This window comes from Stegodyphus dumicola, chromosome 11 (genome assembly GCF_044657685.1).
Source record: "Stegodyphus dumicola isolate Sdum_Otavi_A_Nest chromosome 11, ASM4465768v1".
NCBI lineage: Eukaryota > Metazoa > Arthropoda > Arachnida > Araneae > Eresidae > Stegodyphus > Stegodyphus dumicola.
In genome coordinates, this window is record NC_140778.1 from 91,545,964 (window position 1) to 91,571,725 (window position 25,762).

The following is a 25,762-nucleotide window of genomic DNA, read 5'->3' on the forward strand; positions in this document are numbered from 1 at the left end:
TATAGCATCATTAAATTATTAACATTAAAGTAGATTATTTATTTTTGTAATTTATAAAATTTGGAGCATAAAATTTTCTGAGTGCAATGAAGGAAAAAAAAAAAGATAAAATAAAATCTAGAAGCAGTCAGATTTTATATTACGCCCAAAATGAACCTTTTTTTTTAAGTTTTGTGCGTTACCTATATTTATTGAATGTCATGTTCTTCGCCCGTAAACCACATACATTTAAAAACAGAATATCTTTAGAATATCCGCACTGGAGATAAAATTGTTATTTTCCGTACAGTGCTCGCTCTGAACTCGTTGAGTTTGTTAATAAAAATTCGTTAAAGTTTTACAAAATATGAAATAGATTAAAACAAATTTGAAATTCCAGATGGGTAACGACCCACTGCGACGGGCTCGTCCATGCGACCGGCAGGAGCAATAGACGACCAGTGCTGCCTGGTGTGGTATCCAGGTGGTGCGCTGCTCCCTTGGAAGCGTAATAGTAGAGGTTGAACCTCCACGAAGAGCCCAAAGGGGGAGTGGATCCGTAGTGTGATTTAGTTCACTTGGCGGGGCAGCCAAGATTGTTGCCCATGTTCGGGTGGAGGATTACATTATTCAAAATTTGATGGCTCTAGGTACTCTCTGTCGTTTTTTCCACAGTGCGAGAAACATACATGTATTCATGCAGATTCTTTATTTAATTTCTTTACATATAATATAGGACGATAATATTTGGTAACAAGTTACAAGGAGATACGGACATTTATAGTAAAAGAGCGCAAAATGCCGCATCGAAACTAACAGCCTTTCTAGGCTACCTCCCCTTTGAGATAATAAATTAAATTAACAGTAAATAAAAAAAATTCTTATGCAGAACTAAAAATAAATTTAAAAAAATAATCACTGTAAAATACAAGCAAAATTAATTATTACGGTTAAATACAATTTTGATATTAGAATTAAATGTATAAAACCTTTTAAGGAGTCAAAAGTGTTTATCACTATGATGGGTTATGAAATATAATTGAAATAAAATTCATTTATAGAAATTGTGCTATAATACTCATCTATAATTTTAAAAAAGCAGCACAATTTAGACTTTTAAACAAAACGTTCAAAAACTCGTTTTTTATACACCAATAAAAAGCATAAAAATTGCTTGTTTGAAATTTTCTATTAGTTCAGATTTAAAATATTATTTTCTAAAAGAAGTAGTTACAAATTTCCTTACAGCATAGGAAAAGGTAAAAAAATATCCAGCCCTGAAAGCATGCAATAGCTTTATAATTATTTGGAACGTTAATTATGCTTTTTAAATATGTTAAATTTTTAAAAATCAATCTCAATTTAAAAAAAAAAAATATCGAGAAATTCTAATTTGTGAAATAAGGCTCTACAACCAGCTTTTTCTTGACAATTGTACACGCTGAAATAAGCTGCCACTGTTAAATTTCTGCAAGTCGTCCCTGCTCCTCCGAATGTGATCAAGATGATATCCGGGAACTCCTCAGACGAGGGAGAAAACCCATTTGGGTTAGTCTATTTTTTTATAAGCTCCATAACTGAATCTGTGGGCGTATTCCTGTTGAGAAGGAAACTATGAGAGTAAGTCACGTATAATTCAAAATAACTACTCTATTTTTTCACTATGAAAGATCTAATTAAATAATTCCTAATAATTTACTTAATAGTTGTATCCATTTATGATTTAATAAATTGAAATGTTGTTAAATGGGTGACATTATTTTACACGATGCTATGAAATAGAAACAAAATCAACGGAAGGAAAAAAAAAACACCAAACATGAGTGTTTTTTCATCAAATGATAAAAATGTAGTCAGTCTATCTATACTATATTACTTTAATCAGTATTTTGATTCAATTTTCTTATCGGAGTGAAAGTTTTAGGAAAACATTTTAAGCTTTCGCAAGATGTATGTCAAAAGTATACTTAAAAATGTTTACCTATATTATTAGGATAATTTGCATTCGAAATGAAATTTCACTTTTACGCTACTATATCTACAAAATATAGAAATTTTAATATATTTTCTTAAACCTTGCACAGGCGTTTGTTTGTGCGAACGGCACTGACTCTCGGTTACATGGATTAGTGCGGTAATCTGCCTCTGCAGCAGTTCTGCAATTATGTAAACAATCCTAAGCGTAAGTATTAACATTAAAGTGGCGGTAGGAGAGCGCGTGACTAGCGGCTGAGAACAGGGATGGCTGTGAACGTCTCCTAATGAGAAAATCTTTTGAACGAACTGCGCATCCGCTGTTTCTTTTTATCGCCAACAAATGATGGTAAATCTATTGTAATTTCTCGCCAGCGTTTCATTTGAATTACTGTAGGTGTTTTCGGTGAAATTAATAACAACGATAATAAAAAAAGTCATTTCAAATGTTTACGCAAGGAAACATTTTTTGCTCTTTTTCACACTATATATGCTATCATCGATAGAATTCAAGAACTTTTAGTAATTAGGTCAAAATTAATTTTAACGTGTAAATTTCAGACTCACAATTTTGAGTACAGATTTTCATCAGATGTCTGAAGGCAGTTACTATATTTCAGTACAGCAAATCCTGGAATATAAAAGAAAAAAAAAATAATTGAAGTCTATTCTTCAGCTTCATTCTAATTCCTATCGATACATCTCTCTAAAACAGTTTATTACAGAAGTTTCAGATGTAAAAGAAGTTCATAAAAGTATTAATCAATGAAATTATTTCCAATGGTCAGTGAAATTGGTTGCTGTTTCAGACACTGTTGCAGAAGTTTTCACATAAATTGCTGTTTATTGTGCAAGTAATATTGAAACTAACTAAAGTGCTTGCATAGATTTCTGCATCTTGGCAGGAAAAATGGAACATTAGTGGAAACAAATTATGTATATATTGATACTGTAAAATTTGGGAGAAAATACGGTGGCATTCAAAGACCCAGCAGAAAATACGGTGGCATTGATATCAGTTGCATATTTACTTTTCCAGACTATTATATCTGAAAAGTATGAAAAGCATTTCATCTACACCATCAGCTTCTTACAAAAATAACTGAGGCTCATCTCAGTTATTTTTATAATATAGTATGTACGTATTAGTAAAAGATGCTGTGAATGTAATTTGCTGTACAAGATAATAAACATGAGTGTCGTCAGGATTCCTAAATATATGTTTGAACAATTATGTACAAAACATTCCTTCAAATTCACTTGAAAGAAATGAGGAAACGAAACTGAAAAAATTCAAGAATCAGTAAAAAGCAACTTTTTTTTATATTTGGGTGATATTTTCTTAATGCTATGTTTAAAATCACAATTTCTTAAACTGTTTGTTTTAAGTATACATTTATACTTCTTACAGGGCTAAAGTGGCCTAAAATCAACATAATTTATTATATTATAAATAATGAAAATTGTACATTACTTATATAAAGAGAAACATAAAGTGACATAGTATGTCAAGTTAGGTTTGCAAAGGTAATTTAAATATTTTCATTGTGCAAGACTTGTATGCTTAACAATTTTTCAATCTTGGTGTTATTTATCGTATAAAACATCACAATTCAAATAAAAGGACTATTTTGTGGTATAATTCCATTATAGGGGCCATAGCAAATTGCAGCAAAAATATATGCGCAAAATCTAACGAAAGCGGCGATTTCACACCATGTAAATTTAAATAGTTCTATATTTGTAAGTCATCGCCCACACGATATATTGATTAGGGAAGCTGACTGCGATACTACAAGGCCTAGGCTCGAATTCCGGAGAAGGCATGGTTATAACTGCTGGTTCCTTCATAGATTTTTCCGCACACCCCTATTGGTTTATTAGGTGCCTCCATAATAAAGTGATCACCACCTGGCCTTAGTTGTGGCCAAGCTGAAGGCCCGCCGTTGGGGGGGGGATATTTGTAAGTCGCCATTGGAATACTGGTTTATTTTTTTATATTCTTTTTTGATAATGATATGGATCTAACAATTTGGGAATTGCCCAATGACAAAATGTCTGCAATATAATTTTTCCAAAGAAAAGACATCATTCATTATAGGATATTATGATCGAAAAACCACGAGATGAAATTATGCTTTAGCGAAATGGAGGTGCAGGAATGAACCTGTATTCTGAAGAAAGGATTAAGAAGTCAGATATTGGATCGAAGGAACAAAAATCCCCTTCCTTATAACTGATAGGCAGGCTCACCTATTTTTGGTATCAAGAGATGACATCTATTGAATTTTGTGAACTCCAACTGAAGATGAACCACAATACAACTGTAGACTGGAAGATATGCGTGAGGTGTGTGCCATAGCTTTACTTTCTCAGCCTAAGTTGAAATTCGGCGGATGTGGAAAAAATTATGAAGCAGACAGAAGCCTTTTCAGTAGAAACAAGAATAACATTGGACGTCTTCTTCTGCCACAATGGGTTTTTGGTGGATCGTGCAGAGAATCAAAAGAATGTTTTAGTCGCTATTCCAGATCGATCGGTGAAAACCTTATGGAACATCATAAAGGTTTGGTTTGGTTTATGTGATTAGAGCAAAGCCTCGAGGGCTATCTCCCTAAGGGAAGAGAGGCCTACGTGGAGGACTTTCTAAGGGAAACTGGCTTGTATACACGTTATACATAGAGAAAACCATTAAATTGTCCATACAGCCAGCCCGTTTGCGGGATTCAAACCTCAGACCGAACTACCAGTGTTCAGCGACTTTATCGCTCGGCCACTGATGTTCGAACATCATAAAGGAAAATGTCACAGAAGGAAGCATTATTTATACTGACTGCATGAAATCATATAAGTTGGATGAACTGCGATATGCCGACATTGAACATTTTACTGTCAACCACAACTAGAATTTTGTGGACCCCGAAACGGGGACCATACGCAAACAATACAGCGACTGTGGGGCAGTGCTAAATGGCGTAATAAACACCATCGGGGTACATTTCAATTCTTATTTGTCCGAGTTTATGTATAGACATTTGCAAAAAAAAAAAAAAAAAAAAAAAAAAAACTGAATTTTTTTTTGCGATGTTGCAGGATCTTAAAAATTTTATGCCTCCCGTTTAATTTCACTTATTTTTAACCCTTTTTTTAATAAATTAAATTAACAAAAAAGTGTAATATATGAAGCTAACCTTCCATCAACTTAAATTAATCTTAGATAGTTAGTTACAATAATGCTTTCCTACAGTTACAATTAGCCGTTTGTTTATATTAAATTATAATAATAATGTGTATTATATGAAAGTAAACTTTCATCTAAATTAAAATAATACTCTTAGATAGTTATTTTTTATTATTATGCTTTTCTTGAGTTAAGGTTACCATAATTATTTTGGCATCAACAATAGTTTTGGTGATTTTTTGCGGTCCCTATAACGGAATTGTACCGTATTTTTAAATGAAAATCTAGTTATTTAAGTCCTTTGTATCTATAAAAATTTTCTGCAGTTATTTACTTAAGTCATAAGGCCCTTTTCAAAAGTTTATGTCTAATTTAAAATAATTAGTTAATGTCAATTTAATCATATATATAATTATTGTAAAATCGTGGTGTTTAAAATGCTTTTCGCTACTGAAAAAGAGTGTTTTTGTTATAACTTTATAGAATTAAAAATCCCTCAAAGTAGTATATTTATAGTTTAAAATGTTTGTTAATAAAAATTTATTTATTTACATGATGTTTCTAAGAGTGAAGTAAAAAAAAAAAAAAAAAAAAAAGATTGCTTGCTTATTTATATTCATGAAGTTATATTTCTAATACAAGTAATAATAACTTTTGAAAAATGTTTCATGATTCGGGTAAAATCTGGATATAAGGGCCTTTATAGCAGTCGAAAGAATACTAATTCAGAAGTCAAACAACAAAATTCAGCGTTATATTCACAAAATTTTCACAGGACTAGTTTCGATGGTTTTACCGAACCATCATCTTCAGCTGCAAAACTGCAAATGAACAAGATAGGAAATAATGATTAGATAAGATAAGAAAGCCTGGACAAGAATAAGCAAGTGGCGCCATCTGTTGGCGAAACCAGAACTAAAACATAATTTCTCTAAAAGCCGAAGGCAAATTTGGATTGGAATTAGGATCGTTAACTAGAACAGAAAGATTTTTATGAATGTGAAATGCCTCTAGAAAATCCAGTTCTCCAATGGAAGATGTTTTTTGAATAATTTTGGCAGCAGAAAAATTGAAAGTGTGATTTTCGGACCAACAATGTTGAGCAACAGAAGACTTCTGTGTTTCCTTTTTTCTAACATATGCCTCATGTTCTTTGACGCGAAATTTTAAGGCTCTCTTAGTTTGACCAATGTAAATTAAACCACACTGGCAAGGAATCCTATAAATACCCCAGGAATTCATATCCGGAATGGGGTCCTTGAGTATAGAAGTTGGAATTTTATTGATGGGAGAATAAACAACCCGAAAGTTAAATTTCTGCAAAATATGTGCAACTTTATAGCTAATTGATGGAAAGAAGGGAATGACAACAGAATTTTTATAATCTCCTAAAATAAGAGTGTGGCTTTTAGTGTGTTGAGATGAGAATTTTTTAAGTGCTTGATTAATAATGTTGGGTGAAAAGCCCCTGTCAATAGCTATTGCTTTTAAATAATTTAGTTCTTCATCAAGGGCTAGTTTGGAGGAGCAAAGTTAAAGAGCACGGAAAACATAGGAATAAAATGAAGCTAACTTTTGTTTAGTCGGATGACATGATTTAAAGTGTGGTGGAAGGCAAACCGATGAAGGTTTACGGTAAACTGTAGTACTGAAGTTGGATGTGTTACGTGTGACCAGAATATCGAGAAACGGAAGAGAATTGCAAGTCTCAAGTTCAAAAGTGAACTGAATAGCAGGATCAATAGAATTCATTGTTGAAAGAACTTTATTTAAATCATCTTTATTACCTTCAAACAGGGTAAAAGTATCGTCTACGTAGCGGAACCATGCCGGGAAGTTTAAAGTTTCAAACAATTTTGATTCATAATAATGCATGTAGATATCAGCCAGGATGGGACTGAGGGGGCTTCCCATGGCTAATCCCTCAGTTTGCTTGTAATATTTATTTTGGAAAACAAAGTGGTGTGATGGTTTAGTTCAAGTGAGTGTGAACTCTATAAGCTTCATCTGGAACTCGCTAAATCCTATCCAAAATTCACTGCCCTTGAACAAAAGTCTTGGTCTAGAACGGAGAATGCAGTTATCCGTCATAAAAACACCCTTGCAGTTAAATTCGAAAAACTTCTTTTACAGTCTTCCAGTTCAAGTAGCTCAAAAAATCTTCCCATTGTAAACATCAAGCCAGTAGTTAATATTTCTAATGTTAGTCTTTCAGAAGAACAAGAGAGAATTCTAAAATATAATTTTAACTTCTCACAAACCTGTAAACCCTCGATTCCAAAGATTTTGGCTCCTATCGAAAAAGCTTTCAAGTTCAGTAAAGTTTCAGATTCACAGAAAGAAATGATTAGGCATCTTATCGCTCATAATGTGAAATTCAATAATAAACCTTTGAAACCAAATCTAACTGCGAGAGAAAGAGCTACAATGCGCGAAATTCATTCTAACCCGGATATTATCATTTCAAAGGCCGACAAAGGTGGCCAGATAGTCGTCATGGATAAGAACACTTACATCGATGGTGTCACTAAACTCTTAAACGAAGGACCATATAATCCGATCCCTAAAGATCCTTCACCTTCGGACTTATCCAAAATAAAAACTGCGATCAAATCTTCGCAAATCATTTCAAGCAACTTAAAACATTCGCTTATCCCATCTGTTGCGAATTGTGCCAGATTATATGCTCTTCCCAAAATTCATAAAAGTGGTATTCCTTTCCGCCCTATTGTATCAAATTTAGGTACTGCCTCGTATCCATTAGCTAAATATTTAGTTTCTAGATTTTCTACTCTATTAGACAATAACATTTACACCATAAAAAATTCAATAGAGTTTGTAAAAAAGGTTAAAAACATTTCTCCCAGTAATTTACTCATGGTTTCTTTTGATGTAAAATCATTATTCACCAATGTCCCAGTGGAGGGTGCATTAAGATGTCTAGAAACCAGACTTCGCGAATTTCATTTCTCTTGCATCGAAATTGATGAGCTAATTTCTCTCACTCAACTCTGTTTGAAACAAACACATTTTGTTTTCCAAAATAAATATTACAAGCAAACTGAGGGATTAGCCATGGGAAGCCCCCTCAGTCCCATCCTGGCTGATATCTACATGCATTATTATGAATCAAAATTGTTTGAAACTTTAAACTTCCCGGCATGGTTCCGCTACGTAGACGATACTTTTACCCTGTTTGAAGGTAATAAAGATGATTTAAATAAAGTTCTTTCAACAATGAATTCTATTGATCCTGCTATTCAGTTCACTTTTGAACTTGAGACTTGCAATTCTCTTCCGTTTCTCGATATTCTGGTCACACGTAACACATCCAACTTCAGTACTACAGTTTACCGTAAACCTTCATCGGTTTGCCTTCCACCACACTTTAAATCATGTCATCCGACTAAACAAAAGTTAGCTTCATTTTATTCCTATGTTTTCCGTGCTCTTCAACTTTGCTCCTCCAAACTAGCCCTTGATGAAGAACTAAATTATTTAAAAGCAATAGCTATTGACAGGGGCTTTTCACCCAACATTATTAATCAAGCACTTAAAAAATTCTCATCTCAACACACTAAAAGCCACACTCTTATTTTAGGAGATTATAAAAATTCTGTTGTCATTCCCTTCTTTCCATCAATTAGCTATAAAGTTGCACATATTTTGCAGAAATTTAACTTTCGGGTTGTTTATTCTCCCATCAATAAAATTCCAACTTCTATACTCAAGGACCCCATTCCGGATATGAATTCCTGGGGTATTTATAGGATTCCTTGCCAGTGTGGTTTAATTTACATTGGTCAAACTAAGAGAGCCTTAAAATTTCGCGTCAAAGAACATGAGGCATATGTTAGAAAAAAGGAAACACAGAAGTCTTCTGTTGCTCAACATTGTTGGTCCGAAAATCACACTTTCAATTTTTCTGCTGCCAAAATTATTCAAAAAACATCTTCCATTGGAGAACTGGATTTTCTAGAGGCATTTCACATTCATAAAAATCTTTCTGTTCTAGTTAACGATCCTAATTCCAATCCAAATTTGCCTTCGGCTTTTAGAGAAATTATGTTTTAGATCTGGTTTCGCCAACAGATGGCGCCACTTGCTTATTCTTGTCCAGGCTTTCTTATCTTATCTAATCATTATTTCCTATCTTGTTCATTTGCGGTTTTGCAGCTGAAGATGATGGTTCGGTAAAACCATCGAAACTAGTCCTGTGAAAATTTTGTGAATATAACGCTGATTTTTGTTGTTTGACTTCTGAATTAGTATTTATTCGGCGTGTTATTGTGTCTTAATTATTAGTCGAAAGAATGTCGTTTCTTCTCAAATTGTATGTGCTATGTTCAAATGCATGATTTATGTGAATTCAATCACAAATTTGATTCTGCTTTGATCTGAGTGTTTCATGATTTTTTGCTGTATTGAAGAAAATTTTTTGGAAATTAGTTAATGGCATTAAAGTTCTTTAAATTAGTATGTTCAAGATTCGCCGTATATGAATCTATTCATGCACATTATGTTTCTGAGAATAAAATCAGAAAACTGTTATCCTCCTTATTTATAAATATGTTGGTAATTTCAAATGTAGGTAATAATGGAACACTGATGTAAATAGAATTATTATAAAAAATGTTGTATGATTCTGACAAAATTTGAATGTAAAGGGTTTTTATATCATTTGACACAAGGCTGCGGTTATTCACTTAAATCAATTAGGCCCTTTTCAGATTGTATCTGCCATGTCCAAATGCATAATTGATGTGAATTTAGTCACAAGTTTGATTCTAATATATGGAGTTTTTCTAATTTCGAAGAAAGTGTTTTGTATATTGACTAATAGCATTAATACTCTTTCAAATAATGTAGCTATTATTTAATGTAGAGTTTATGTGAATCTATTCATACATGTTGTTCCTGAAAATGACATCAGAACATTAAATACCTGTTTATATATATTCATGAAAAAATATTTCAAACTTAGGTAATTATTTATTACTATTGTATGTAGAGCTAATATAAAGTGTTTCGCATTTGTGTTAGAAGTTGGATGTTTGAAGTTTTTGCTTTGAAAATTATTTCAAACCTTAAAACTATGTCTTTAGTATTACAAAGTTTGCTTTATCTAAGTGTAATCGTATAACAAGTTAGGATATATAATTTAGATCTTTTATGCTTGTTCTCAGCATTAAAAATCAAGTTATGGTTATATGAAAAAAAAAAAAAAAAGAGAATCTTTTCAAATTATGTGTCTAACATTCAGATGTTTGATTTAAGTCAGTTTATTTGAAAATGAAACTGAAGAAATTTATTACTTGATACTATTATTAGTATGCGGTGTAGCTGAAAATCAAGTAAAAACATTTTATGATAAAATTTTTGTATCCGAAACTGCAAGATAATTTTCTTTTTTCCCTTTTTGTAATATATTATGTACTTTTCTTTATACCATTCTATTAAAACTTGTTATTGAGTTCTTACATTTCCTTATTTTTCAAGTGTTAGAATACTATATGAAATTTTTCTGCGGTATAATTGATTTTTTAGTAAAATAAAAATTTATTTTTGATTTGTGCAATTTTCTTACTTTATGAAATCACAAAACTTGTTTAAGAACTACAAAACTCGTTTAAGAACATCTTATTACAAATAATGTTTAAACATTTAATACTTCTAAAATCTAAATTTATAGGTGATGAAAGCATAAATGAAGAAGTACGTCATACTCAATTAATCACACTACATAAGAGAAACATTTACGAAAGTCAGTAAACATGTATTGCCACTATTTCATTATTATTTTTTTTAAATTTGCATTTTTAAAATTCTCTAAAATGGGGCATAAATAATATAACAATAGAAATAAAATGACTGCATAATAGGTATATAAAGCGGTTGAAATCTGATGTAAGAAAGTTAATTTTACTATATTATGCAACGATGAATTTCAGTCATGAAGTTGGAAGGTTTGTTTAGAAGGAGATTCTGATATAACCCTAGAGCTTCTGTGGAAGTTTCTATTGTTGGTCGTGAGGCATTCCTCCTTAAGGCAGATATCTGTAAAATACTTTTCCATAATCCAAATAATCCTAATCCCTTAGTTCTCAGTGAAGGTATTCCTTCTGTTAGGTAGCTAGCACACATTTCATCATTCTCAATTAAACAAGCAAACCTCTTTAAATGTAATAGCTTTGATTCCCATAGAACATTTTAAAATTTAGGAAAATATTTTTTTGTAATCTACATGAGCATTAAAGTTATATGTGAATGGAAAATACTCAAATAATTATTCCAAAACTAAATAAATATGATTATGGTTAAAAATTCTGAAATTTGTAGGTTTTTTTTTTTTTTTTTTTTTAGTTTGTTAAAGATGTCTTCAAATCAATCCATAATAAAATTATTACTTTCAGGTTAGGTTAACTACATATGGACTATCTGCCTAAGGGAAGGGATGCTTCCATGGAGGACCTTTCTTAGGGAAACTAGAACCCAAAATATTTATTTTTATGACAGGAATTTCTCTTATTTTGTTCTCAGAAGCACTATCATAATATTCGAAAAATGTCTCTTCTGCCTAGTGATGGCTCGGAAGCTGAACGTGAATGTTTTCACGGAAAGAATTTTAATATTTAACTGTTCAGTTTTCATTGTTCGCAATGAACTCTGTATAATTAGCAGATCTTTCATTTTCAGCATTTGAAACAGTTATCATATGCGTGAAAAATATTATTTATATATAAAGTGAAAAAGGAACCTCTCTCACATTCGAATTTTCCGATAATTGATAGAAACAACGCCAAGTGGCGCATAATAGCCAAATGTAGTAGCCCAATGATCATTTGAAAATAAATACATTTCACTATGTCCGTGAGCATGCGCATAACAGGCCTTCCGTAAGGAGCCGCTCACAGCCATCCCATTTTTGAGCCGCTAGTGAGCGCGTGCGAGTGTGTGTCCCTTTCCAGCCCACCACGATCACTGTGATTTTGGCAGAAGATCCACCACTTTTACTTCTGTACTAGAGACTCTGCAAAAAGTGCGTTTCATCTTACCGGATTCAACTCATCATTAAAGATGCCCTATTTATAACATATTGGTAAGGGCCTTACTAGGCCGACTGCCTCTTAATTGCGTTCATGGACCTTATACAAAGAACTGGTGTGTTTGGTGTATTTAATTATGGCAAAGCACACTAGGGCCAAAGAATCTTCTGCTAGGGCTATCTGCCTAAGGGAAGGGATGTTTTCGTGGGGGACTTTTTAAGGGAAACTGGCTCGTATACACGTTACACATGGGGAAACCACGAAAACACCCATGCAGCCAGCCCGTTCGCGGGATTCGAACCTCGGACCGAACTACCAGTGTTCAGCGACTTTACCGCTCGGCCGCTGGTGGGCCATACAAAGAACTGTAAGGAAAAGAATGAAAGCTTCCATAGACGCAATGTAAACCTGTTTCGCCTCTGCGCTGCTATATCGAGGAGCCATGGCTATGCAGTGAAACAGCAGCGCAGTGTGGAATTTAAATAGCGCAGTCCGAGGAGACAGTATTTTTTTTTACTTTGAAATTCCTCAAAATGTTTTATTTTCATACATTTCAGATAAATTGTGTAGCTGATCTTTTATCTTCTAATCTTTAATCATCTAGATGTTTCGCATAGAACATCCTAAAATTCAATTGCAAAATAAATGAATAAATAAATAAATTTTATTATTTTTATATTCCTTATTTTCCCCCTTAACCCTTCTTTCTGTAAACTCACATAATTGTTATTCTTTTGATATAATATCTAGCATTAATTTATAACTAACATCAGAATTAATAGAAAACAAAATTAACTATTGCCGTGGTGTTAGATTTCTAACAAATCTGCAATTAATTACATAAATAACGCTATTTTTCTTTTCATATCAAGCATATTATTAAATATTAAAACAAAGAATAACACATCTGAGGTAAAAAAATGATTTTTATTGACATTTCTCAAGTTTCAGAATATACATATGCAAAATAATTTTAAGTATCTTCACAAATACCAAGAAATTTTTTAGACAATTATTTGGAATGACCATTATGAAAACAATGAGCAAATTTTGCAGCCAAGAACCAAAAGCATTTCACTTAAATTAACAAATACAAAATTACACTTAAAAGGCCTTTTAAAGAATTTCACATAAATTATTAAAATTAGTGATTTCATTACTTTTTCATAAAATATTCAATACTTCTTACATTTATTAATATAAGATTAAATACTGAACTTGAAAATCAAACCTTCCAGGTGTTATTAAAACCTGGGAAGAAATTTTGTAAATAATCCACTGAATAAAATAAATACTGTTGCAGCTCATCCTGATGAAGATTATTTCAAATTATGAAATTAGAAATTGATTTTTTTAAATAGCAATTACAAAAATGACTATTTTCCATCTTCACTATACATATAATAATTCTAAAAATGCTGTAGCTTGGATTTTACATAATTTTAATTTTGCAAAAATCTATTTAATCCCGAATTATTCGACCAATGAGTACCTTTAATTCTGTAAGCTTAAAAAAGAAAGAACACATATCATACAATTCATAATAAATTTTTATAACTCCATATTTAAAATTTTATGAGCAAAATTTGCATGATAACTAACTGAAACAAAAAAAAATAATTAAAAACAATTACAAGTACCCCTAAATAAATTGAAAACACTGAATTCGTTATAATTATCTGACCTTAACTTTGAAAAAGAAAAAATTACCAAGAAATTTTAATTATTTGGAATGACCATTACGAAAACAAAGAGTCAAAAGCATTTCACTTAAATTAACAAATACAAGATTACATTTAAAATGTCTTATAAAAGTTGCACAAAAATTATTAAAATAACTAATTTCATTCTTTTGGTTCATAAAATATTCAATACTTCTCACATTTATTAATATAAGATTAAATACTTAACTTGAAAATCAAATCTATAGGTATTAAGAAGTTTTGTAAATAATCCACTGAATCAAATAAATATTGTTGCAGCTCATCCGGATGAAGATTATTTCAAATTATGAAATTAGAACTTAATTCTTTTAAGTAGCAATTAGAAAAAATGCCTACTTTCTACCTTCACTATACATATAATAATTCTAAAAATGCTGTATGCTTGGGCTTGGATTTTACATAATTTTAATTTCGCCAAAAATCTATTTAATAAAGAATTATTCGACCAATGAGTACATTTAATTCTGTAAGCTTAAAAAAGAAGAAAACACATACCATGCAACACATAATGAATTTTTATGAATCCATATTTAAAATTTTACAAGCAAAATTTGCATATAACTAAACAAAACAGAAAAAATAATTAAAAACAATTAAAAGTACCCCTAAATAAATTGAAAACACTGAAATACATTACAATTATCTGACCTCAACTTTAAAGGGAAAAAAAAAAAAATTAATTATTTGGAATGATCATTATGAAAAAAGAGCAAAGTTTGCAACCAAAAGCATTTCACTTAAATTAACAAATACAAGATTACATTTAAAAAGTCTTACAAAATTTGCACATAAATTACTAAAATAACTAATTTCATTCTTTTTGTTCATAAAATATTCAATACTTCTCACATTTATTAATATAAGATTAAATACTTAACTTGAAAATCAAACCTATAGGTATTAAGAAGTTTTGTAAATAATCCACTGAATCAAATAAATATTGTTGCAGCTCATCCCGATGAAGATTGTTTCAAATTATGAAATTAGAAATTAATTCTTTTAAAAAGCAATTACAAGAAATGCCTATTTTCCACCTTCACTATACATATAATAATTCTAAAAATGCTGTATGCTTGGATATTACATAATTTTAATTTTGCCAAAAATCAACAGTCAATATTTCGACTAATAACCGTCAATTTTGTTGCACAGCATTCTTTGAGCATAACATAACAGGCGATCCAAACCATCAATTTTGTTGCCCAGTATTCTTTGAGCATAACAATGACAGGTGATCCACTATTATTCATGAGTTATTTCTTAGATGGCGCCATTGTTAAGCATATTGAAATAATAACAGTAAACACTGTAGATATCTGTTTGTTCAAATTTTGTCAGCACTGCACAGGAATGTAAATATCGCATCTTTGGTGAACAGTAATCGTGATCTTTGAAGTGTGACGAACATATTAGTGCAGTTTTATACAAATCAGTTGGTGATTTATTTAACAAGTCTTGACAGGCAATCCAAATAATTAATTTTGTTGCACAGTATTCTTTGAGCATAACATGACAGGTGATCCACTATTATTGATGAGTTATTTCTTAGATGGCGCTATTGTTAAGCATATTGAAATAATAACAGTAAACACTGTAGATACCTGTTTGTTCAAATTTTGTCGGCACTGCACAGGAATGTAAATATCGCATCTTTGGTGAACAGTAATCGTGATCTTTGAAGTGTGACGAACATATTAGTGCAGTCTTATACAAATCAGTTGGTGATTTATTTAACAAGTCTTGATTACTGCATGCGGCAGCCCATTGTTTTGATCTATAAAAATGAAAAACATTAATTTTATATTTTAAATTTCAATAAATCCATTTTCAGTGTTAGTAGAAAAATAGCAAACTAAAAACATTCCTTATACGTTAGTTACACAATCTCGAGAAGGGTTATATATCTTTTAAGAACAAACATTAAATTATAATTTAAGGAAAAATTCATGTACATAATGTGATTTATTACATTTCTGACATATTTATACTAATTCTCTATTATTTTGATCTATGAAAACAAAAAACAATTTTATTTTCTTTAATTAAAAGAACCTCTTTTCAGTGTTATTAGAAATTTAACCTTGTTAAAAAATTCCTTTTACATTAGTAACAAATTCTGAAACGATTGCATTTCATCTAATTTTATTTTGATGTACGAAAACCAATAATTTTGCAGATATTGTGTTAAATTGTAGTTACCGGTCATAGTATCTAGTTAAACAATTTAGCATTTCTTTGTACAGTTTTGTTAACAATATGATTAAAAAAGGATAAGGCACCAATAAAAAGTACATATTGTTCGTAAAGAGCATCTTTAAAATGTCTCCTTCCTTATTCACACTAATATGTAGTGGTTCCCTAAAGTGTTCGTAGACTTATGTTTCAGTGAAATAGTGCTGTGAGAATTTTTTAATATCTATAAATTTATCTTAGCAAAACTCTATAAAAGTATTATAAGAATACAGTTGTTATGAAGCGATTAACGATACTAATGCGTAGTTCGAAAGGCTAGTAATAACTTGACGATTCTTGTTCGAACGCTAATTTTGTTTCGACGAATATGCATCAGTGGTAAATTTGATCTTGATTTGGATACAAAATATTCATGATGATATCTTTCATTTATATTTAATGAAAACACCAAAATATATCACAGCAATACACATACATCGCAATGGCGAACCACAGTTACATAATGTAAAAAACACAGAATTCTTTTGGCACAACAGCGCCCTCTATCCTATGAAAAGTTCCAACACACCCCACCTGTGCTCTTTTAAGAGCACATTAAATTTACATATCAATAATATATGTTAGATATAATCAAAATCAATATGCACGAATTAATACTGAAAACTACATTGCAAATTAAATACAATACATGAAAGAAACATATATATATAACTTTAAATTTCAAAAGGATAGATTAATTGGACGGGTCTTCGATAAAGTCCTTGAGAAGTACGAATCAAACATGAACGCACATACCCATCCCTACCTTTATAAACTTCTTCTATAATTCCAATAGGCCATAAAAATTTTGATTTTGTCGACCCCTCCAGCAATACAACCTCACCCTTTTTAAGATTCCTTTCAGGAGATGGATTTAGAAAAGTATGCGCAGACCGTAATTCGAGGAGATAATTCTCCTTCCACTTTTTCCAAATTTGTTTCAAAAGATTAGTTTGATACAGTTTTCTCCTAGTCAAAGTCTGCCTGTTCAATGGTTCATTCCTGAAAAGGTCGGCAAAATGTACAGGATAAGAAATATTTTCTTGCCCTGGAAACAAGAAATGGGCAGGTGTAAGAGCTTCTGGCTCTTTTATTTCATTATGGACATAAGTAAGAGGTCTATGATTTAAAGCTAACTCAATTTCTGATAGAATAGTCATCATTTCCTCAAAGTTAAGAAGAGCCCTTCCGAGAACCTTTCTCAAAGGATCTTTGATACTTTTCATAAGCCTTTCATAAAAACCACCCCACCAAGGCGCGTGAGGCGCAATATATTGCCAAGTAATGCCGTTTATTGATATGAAATCTTTCAATTTTGAATCTATTATAATTTTTGCTAATTCTTTAAGAATTTCATTAGTGGCTCTAAAGCTCTTAACATTGTCGGAAATGATAACTTTACAATTTCCTCTCCTAGCTAAAAATCTCCTTAATGACAAAATAAAATTTTTTGTTGACATATTTGTGATTAATTCTATGTGCACAGCTCTAGTAACACTGCATGTAAATAATGTTATGTAAGCCTTTTGAGGCGTATCCTTTCCTGATTTTATTAAAACTGGGCCAGTGAAATCTATGCCAGTTACAGTAAAAGGAGGGTTTTCAGTAATTCTACATTTAGGTAGTTGACTAGTTATTTGTTTAGCTGGTTTCAACTTATACTTTCGACAAATTAGGCAGTTACCTAATACTCTTTTTATAATTTGTCTACCTCGTGGAATCCAAAATCTAGACCTAATTTTGGCTAGCGTAAATGTAACTCCACCATGAAAAATTTTATTATGTTCTCGAATAATAATTAACTCTGTAAATTTAGACTGCTTAGGAAGAAGTATAGGATGAGCTTCATCCTTTGTAAACGCTCCTTGTTTTAACCTTCCTTTTATGCGCAAAACACCGCAACTGTCGAGAAATGGGGCTAAATTTGAAAGTGGAGAGTTTTTAGGAATCGATTTACCATTTTTAAGGTTCTGCAATTCTAAGTTGAACTCTATGTTTTGCTCATGTTTTATCCAGTCTATTTCAGCATTTTGAAGTTCTTCTGCTGTGAGGGGACCTGCAATCGTTTGTCGTTTTTGAAGTTTATTAACAAACTGTTTAACTAGTGCAGTTACTCTTAGTACCTTTAACAAACAACTATATTTCCTTAAATCTAAAATAAATTTCGAATTTTCTACCAAACAGTTATTTTGCACTGTACTTTCAAATTCTTTTTTTAGCTCTAAGTCTACGTCTGTAGATTTTAAGTTCTCTCTTTCAGTAGGCCAGTATTCAGGTGATTGGCTTAGCCACGGTGGACCGTTCCACCAAAGATGGTTTGTAGCTAAATTTGCTGCAGAAATTCCTCTGGACAAGATATCTGCAGGGTTATCCTTACCAGGGCAATGAGCCCAATTATTGGTATCTGATAAAGATTGAATTTCTTCTATTCTATTTTTTACGAAAGTTTTGTATTTACTAGCTTGTCCCTTAATCCAACATAATGTAATCATCGAGTCGGTCCAAAAATAACTAGAAGTATTAAATTTAAGACATTTACTTACTTGATGGACTAATCTTGCGGACAATAAAACTCCCATTAATTCCAGTCTTGGTAATGTAAAACCTTTCAGAGGAGCTACACGACTTTTAGAACAAATAAAACTGATACTTATCCTCCCATATTCAGATATAGCTCTTAAGCTCCTCCCATATTCAGATATATTAGTTCCATAGGCTAAAAGAGATGAATCTGAAAAAGAATGAATTTCAAATGAAATAAATTTACAGTTCAAATTTGAAAAATAACATCTAGGAATCTGAAGATCTTCTAAGTGTTCGATTTCACTGCACCACAACTGCCACTTGTGATCCAGTGACGATGGAAGTTTATCATCCCAGTCTATGTCATGACTCCACAGTTCCTGTAGAATGCACTTCAGCTTTATGATGAAAGGCCCAAGAAATCCGATAGGATCATAAATACGACCCACTACTCGAAGAATAAACCTTTTCGAAGCAGTTCCGTTCTTGACAAACTTTGATAATTCTTTCACATTAAAAGATATACTGTCCGCATCTGGATCCCAAACTAGACCCAACACCTTGGATGGTGAGTCAAGTCCCGTACTTGAGCTCTTTTCCTCATCGATGTCGAACTCAGCATCTTTCCACAGCTTACGCAGTTCCATGGAATTGGTTTTCCATTTTCGTAATATCATGCCACATCTTTTGAGAATCTCTACACTTTCAGTCGTAATTTTCAAAGCCGCTTGCAAGTCTTCTTCGCCTCCAATGAAATCGTCGACATAAAACCATTCTGACAGTAATTTGCAAGTATCAGGAAATTCTTCTTTACATTTATCAAAATGATATTTCAGAGTTGCAGCTAATAAATATGGACTTGGTTTTAGTCCAAATAAAACTCGACTAAAGTTCATTTCTTGATATGAATTAGAACCAATATCATCAGTCCAGAAGAATCTAGTAAATTTTCTATCACTAGGATCGATCAAAATTTGTAGATACGCTTGCTTTATATCCGCTGTGAAGGCGATTGTATTTTGTCGAAACTTTAAAATCATTTCAAATAGATTTGGATATAAGTTTAGTCCTTTAAATAAACAGTCATTAATTGAAAGTTGTCCTCCTTCATGAGAAGAACCCTCAAACACGATTCGAAGTCGACTAGTAGATTTGTCCTCGCGAATGACAGCGTGGTGGGGTAAGTAGAATGACAGCTCAGAATATGACACTTCAGTATCTGACGACGAATTCTCAATGATACCTTCCTTACGATAATCATCAATTACCCTTTTGTAATCCTGATAAATAGCTATATCATTTCTAAATCTCCTAACCAGACTATCGAAACGTTTCCGAGCCACTTCTCTATTATTTGCTAATTTCTCCTGCATACCTGGTTTCCACGGAAACTTTACACAATATCTTCCATCTACGAACCCAACAGAATTATTAAATTCATCAAGTATCTCCTGTTCCACTAAAGTCAAACACTCTGCTTCCTTGTTTTCAATACCTAAACTTTCCAGTTCCCAGAAACGCCTGAGTTCAGCTGATACAGTGCTTTGATCACCTAAAACTAAGTTCACAGCAGCCGTTTTACTCATATCACCATAATTTCCCTGCAAGGACCATCCAAGTTCTGTGTTTACAGCTACCAAAGATGTATTTAACCTTTCAAAACCTTTTGTCAACTTCCAATAAAAATCTATACCTATTAACAATGAAATTTCATTATCATCTGACGCTTGATTATAACCCCACGTTAAAGTTAATCCCTTGGCTTCCATTTCAGCTCTTGTACCAAAGAATCTCTAAGGAGAAGAAGTAAAGGTTTCCCGAAGCAAATGTGGCTCCGCCAGACTGAAGAGACACTCTGTGTATGTCCCTGAAGCTTATTTTAAAGGGGCAATCCATCCACCCTCCGTACCTTTCTGCGCATGTGCGAAATAGCAGGCAAGAAACCGGCATGTCGTCAGCCATATTAGCAATCTTTTACCACGTTGTTCGAAGAGGTTCATTGAAAGTTTTTTTCAGTTCTTTTCTCTGGTTATTTAAGCTGATCATAAGATGGATGTTTCGCAAGGATGATCACCGGAATTCACCCGATTCTCTTTCTGTGAGGTAAGCTTGCTTTTTTAATTCGAAAACCTATCATAGATTTTAAAAATTGATTTTGTATAGTACATTAATTTTGATTCCCAAGCTCCAAAAATATTTTGTCTCATTGTATCACACAGCAGCTAGATTTTCATTCTTAACATATTAACTTTGCATTTTAGCATATGAATCTCAATTTATATAATTAATCATATGGCAAACAAATACTGTAGTTTTTGCAGGCATATTGGTATTTCCAAATTTTTTAAATGAGTTTTAAGCTTTAAAGTCAACTAATAATAATATTACGACAAAACGAGCGATCAGGAATAAATTTGTCATTTATAATAATGCGGCAACTAATGGCATGTATGATTGCATAAATTAATTTTATTAATAAATTATATTATGCTTCAGCTTTAAATTTATGCTATAATTATCAAATAATTTATCTGAGAAAATTTATAAACTTAGTTAATATTAGTGGCCACTGAAGACTATTTTTAATGTAGTATATTGATAGTTATATACAATTTTTCGTATTTTACGATTATTTTTGAAAATTTTATATTCATTATTATAAAAATATAATTTTGATTTCTCTCAATATTTGATGTGGTTTAGTGAATAACAGACTAACTCAATCTATCTTTTACTTAGCAAACAACCCAAATCCTGGTATCGCTGTAGTGTTTGTGGGACATCTCGAAAAACACCAGACAGGAAATTTTTCAGATTTCCTAAGGATCCTATTAGGTAAATCATTTCTAAGTTTAAAAGAAACTAAGCTTTGATAATTAATAATATATATATATCTCAATTTTTGATAGAGAAGCAAATATTTCATGTATTTGGAATAATTTAAATAAATAGCTTGTTTTTTTCCATTAAGTGTTCCTCATCATGGACAAATAGTTCAGTGTTCTTCTGTAAATATTCAAGATAACTGTGCTTGTGATACAGTTGCTCCCAAAAGTGTTCATACACTTTAAGAATTTGTAAAAAATGCGCTGTAGCCCGGAATTGAATTTGATTATAAAGCCCAATATTTTCTCATATCTCGAAGTGATTTTGAATAAAACCAAATTTTTAAAAAATTTTTTCTTCTAATATTTTAGAGGATAATTTTTGTAATTTATGTATTACAAGCTTGAATGCTGCAGGATATCCTACAAAAACTGACAGAAATTTAACTGCAATATTTCGTAATAGTGTCTGCAGATTTCTTTAAAGTGCACGAAGATTTTTGTGAGGTAACTTTTTGTTACTTTTTAATTATTAATTCCCCCCCAAAGTTTTACTGTATTCTTATAATACTTTTATAGAGTTTTGCTAAGATAAATTTATAGATATTAAAAAATTCTCACAGCACTATTTCACTGAAACATAAGTGTACGAACACTTTAGGGAACCACTACATATTAGTGTGAATAAGGAAGGAAACATTTTAAAGATGCACTTTACGAACAATGTGTACTTTTTATTGGTGCCTTATCCTTTTTTAGTCATATTGTTAACAAAACTGTACAAAGAAATGCTAAATTGTTTAACTAGATACTATGACCGGTAACTAAAATTTAACACAATATCTGCAAAATTATTGGTTTTCGTACATCAAAATAAAATTAGATGAAATGCAATCGTTTCAGAATTTGTTACTAATGTAAAAATAATTTTTTAACAAGGTTAAATTTCTAATAACACTGAAAAGAGGTTCTTTTAATTAAAGAAAATAAAATTGTTTTTTTTTTGTTTTCATAGATCAAAATAATAGAGAATTAGTATAAATATGTCAGAAATGTAATAAATCATATTATGTACATGAATTTTTCCTTAAATTATAATTTAATGTTTGTTGTTAAAAAATATATAACCCTTCTCGAGATTGTGTAACTAATGTATAAGGAATGTTTTTAGTTTGCTATTTTTCTACTAACACTGAAAATGGATTTATTGAAATTTAAAATATAAAATTAATGTTTTCATTTTTATAGATCAAAACAATGGGCTCCCGCATGCAGTAATCAAGACTTGTTAAATATATCACCAACTAATTTGTATAAAACTGCACTAATATGTTCCTCACACTCCAAAGATCATGATTACTGTTCACCAAAGATGCGATATTTACATTCCTGTGCAGTGCCGACAAAATTTGAACAAACAGGTATCTACAGTGTTTACTGTTATTATTTCAATATGCTTAACAATAGTGCCATCTAAGAAATAACTCGTCAATAATAGTGGATCACCTGTCATGTTATGCTCAAAGAATACTGTGCAACAAAATTGATGGTTTGGATCGCCTGTCAAGACTTGTTAAATAAATCACCAACTGATTTGTATAAAACTGCACTAATATGTTCGTCACATTTCAAAGATCACGATTACTGTTCACCAAAGATGCGATATTTACATTCCTGTGCAGTGCCGACAAAATTTTGAACAAACAGGTATCTACATTGTTTATTGTTATTATTTCAATATGCTTAACAATAGCACTATCTAAGAAATAACTCGTCAATAATAGTGGATCACCTGTCATGTTATGCTCAAAGAATACTGTGCAACAAAATTGATGGTTTGGATCGCCTGTCATGTTATGCTCAAAGAATGCTGTACAACAAAATTGACGGTTATTAGTCGAAATATTGACTGTTGATTTTTGGCAAAATTAAAATTATGTAAAATCCAAGCATACAGCACTTTTAGAATTATTATATGTATAGTGAAGGTGGAAAATAGGCATTTCTTGCAATTGCTATTTAAAAGAATTAATTTCTAATTTCATAATTTGAAACAATCTTCATCAGGATGAGCTGCAGCAATATTTATTTGATTCAGTGGATTATTTACAAAACTTCTTAATACCTATAGGTTTGATTTTCAAGTTAAGTATTTAATCTTATATTAATAAATGTGAGAAGTATTGAATATTTTATGAACAAAAAGAATGAAATTAGTTATTTTAGTAATTTATGTGCAACTTATGTAAGACTTTTTAAATGTAATCTTGTATTTGTTAATTTAAGTGAAATGCTTTTGGCTTTTGGTTGCAAACTTTGCTCTTTTTTCATAATGGTCATTCCAAATAATTAAAATTTCTCTTTTTTTTTCTTCTTTAAAGTTGAGGTCAGATAATTGTAATGTATTTCAGTGTTTTCAATTTATTTAGGGGTACTTTTAATTGTTTTTAATTATTTTTTCTGTTTTGGTTAGTTATATGCAAATTTTGCTTGTAAAATTTTAAATATGGATTCATAAAAATTCATTATGTGTTGCATGGTATGTGTTTTCTTCTTTTTTAAGCTTACAGAATTAAATGTACTCATTGGTCAAATAATTCTTTATTAAATAGATTTTTGGCAAAATTAAAATTATGTAAAATCCAAGCCCAAGCATACAGCATTTTTAGAATTATTATATGTATAGTGAAGGTAGAAAGTAGGCATTTTTTGCAATTGCTACTTAAAAGAATTAAGTTCTAATTTCATAATTTGAAATAATTTTCATCAGGATGAGCTGCAAAAATATTTATTTGATTCAGTGGATTATTTACAAAACGGCTTAATACCTATAGGTTTGATTTTCAAGTTAAGTATTTAATCTTATATTAATAAATGTGAGAAGTATTGAATATTTTATGGACCAAGAGAATGAAATTAGTTATTTTAATCATTTTTGTGCAACTTTTATAAGACATTATAAAATGTAATCTTGTATTTGTTAATTTAAGTAAAATGCTTTTGACTTTGTTTTCATAATAGTCATTCCAAATAATTAAAATTTCTTGGTAATTTTTTTTATTTTATTTTATTTTTTTTTTAAATTTATTTATTTATTTATTTATTTTTGAGGTCAGATAATTATAATGAATTCAGTGTTTTCAATTTATTTAGGGGTACCTGTAATTATTTTTAATTATTTTTTTTTGTTTCAGTTAGTTATCATGCAAATTTTGCTCATAAAATTTTAAATATGGAGTTATAAAAATTTATTATGAATTATATGGTATGTGTTTCTTCTTTTTGAAGCTTACAGAATTAAATGTACTCATTGGTCGAATAATTCGGGATTAAATAGATTTTTGCAAAATTAAAATTATGTAAAATCCAAGCTACAGCATTTTTAGAATTATTATATGTATAGTGAAGATGGAAAATAGTCATTTTTGTAATTGCTATTTAAAAAAATCAATTTCTAATTTCATAATTTGAAATAATCTTCATCAGGATGAGCTGCAACAATATTTATTTGATTCAGTGGATTATTTATAAAATTTCTTCCCAGGTTTTAATAACACCTGGAAGGTTTGATTTTCAAGTTCAGTATTTAATCTTGTATTAATAAATGTAAGAAGTATTGAATATTTTATGAAAAAGTAATGAATCACTTATTTTAATAATTTATGTGAAATTCTTTAAAAGGCCTTTTAAGTGTAATTTTGTATTTGTTAATTTAAGTGAAATGCTTTTGGTTCTTGGCTGCAAAATTTGCTCATTGTTTTCATAATGGTCATTCCAAATAATTGTCTAAAAAATGTCTTGGTATTTGTGAAGATGCTTAAAATTATTTTGCATATGTATATTCTAAAACTTGAGAAATGTCAATAAAAATCATTTTTTTACCTCAAATGTGTTATTCTTTGTTTTAATATTTAATAATATGCTTGATATGAAAAGAAAAATAGCGTTATTTATGTAATTAATTGCAGATTTGTTAGAAATCTAACATCACAGCAGTAGTTAATTTTGTTTTCTATTAATTCTGATGTTAGTTATAAATTAATGCTAGATATTACATCAAAAGAATAACAATTCTGTGAGTTTACAGAAAAAAGAGTTAAGGGGTAAAATAAGGAATATAAAAATAATAAAATTTATTTATTTATTCATTTATTTTGCAATTGAATTTTAGGATGTTCTATGCGAAACATCTAGGCGATTAAAGATTAGAAGATAAAAGATCAGCTACACAATTTATCTGAAATGTATGAAAATAAAACATTTTGAGGAATTTCAAAG

At 30.8% G+C, this 25,762-nt stretch overlaps 2 protein-coding genes across 2 annotated transcripts; one reads left to right on the forward strand and one right to left on the reverse strand.

The window, feature by feature from the left end:
- Positions 1–14,401: 14,401 nt before the first annotated feature.
- On the reverse strand, positions 14,402–20,434 carry LOC118190162 (uncharacterized). The gene is made up of 2 exons (XM_085826986.1): positions 18,680–20,434; positions 14,402–15,678 (listed from the first exon to the last, which is right to left on the reverse strand). Exons 1-2 carry the CDS (start codon positions 20,426–20,428, stop codon positions 15,649–15,651), a joined length of 1,779 nt encoding a protein of 592 aa, XP_085683112.1. The 5' UTR covers positions 20,429–20,434; the 3' UTR covers positions 14,402–15,648.
- An 86-nt stretch (positions 20,435–20,520) lies between these two features.
- On the forward strand, positions 20,521–24,180 carry LOC118180226 (uncharacterized). The gene is made up of 3 exons (XM_085826987.1): positions 20,521–20,762; positions 21,399–21,494; positions 22,733–24,180. Exons 1-3 carry the CDS (start codon positions 20,521–20,523, stop codon positions 22,959–22,961), a joined length of 567 nt encoding a protein of 188 aa, XP_085683113.1. The 3' UTR covers positions 22,962–24,180.
- The last annotated feature ends 1,582 nt before the right edge of the window (positions 24,181–25,762 follow it).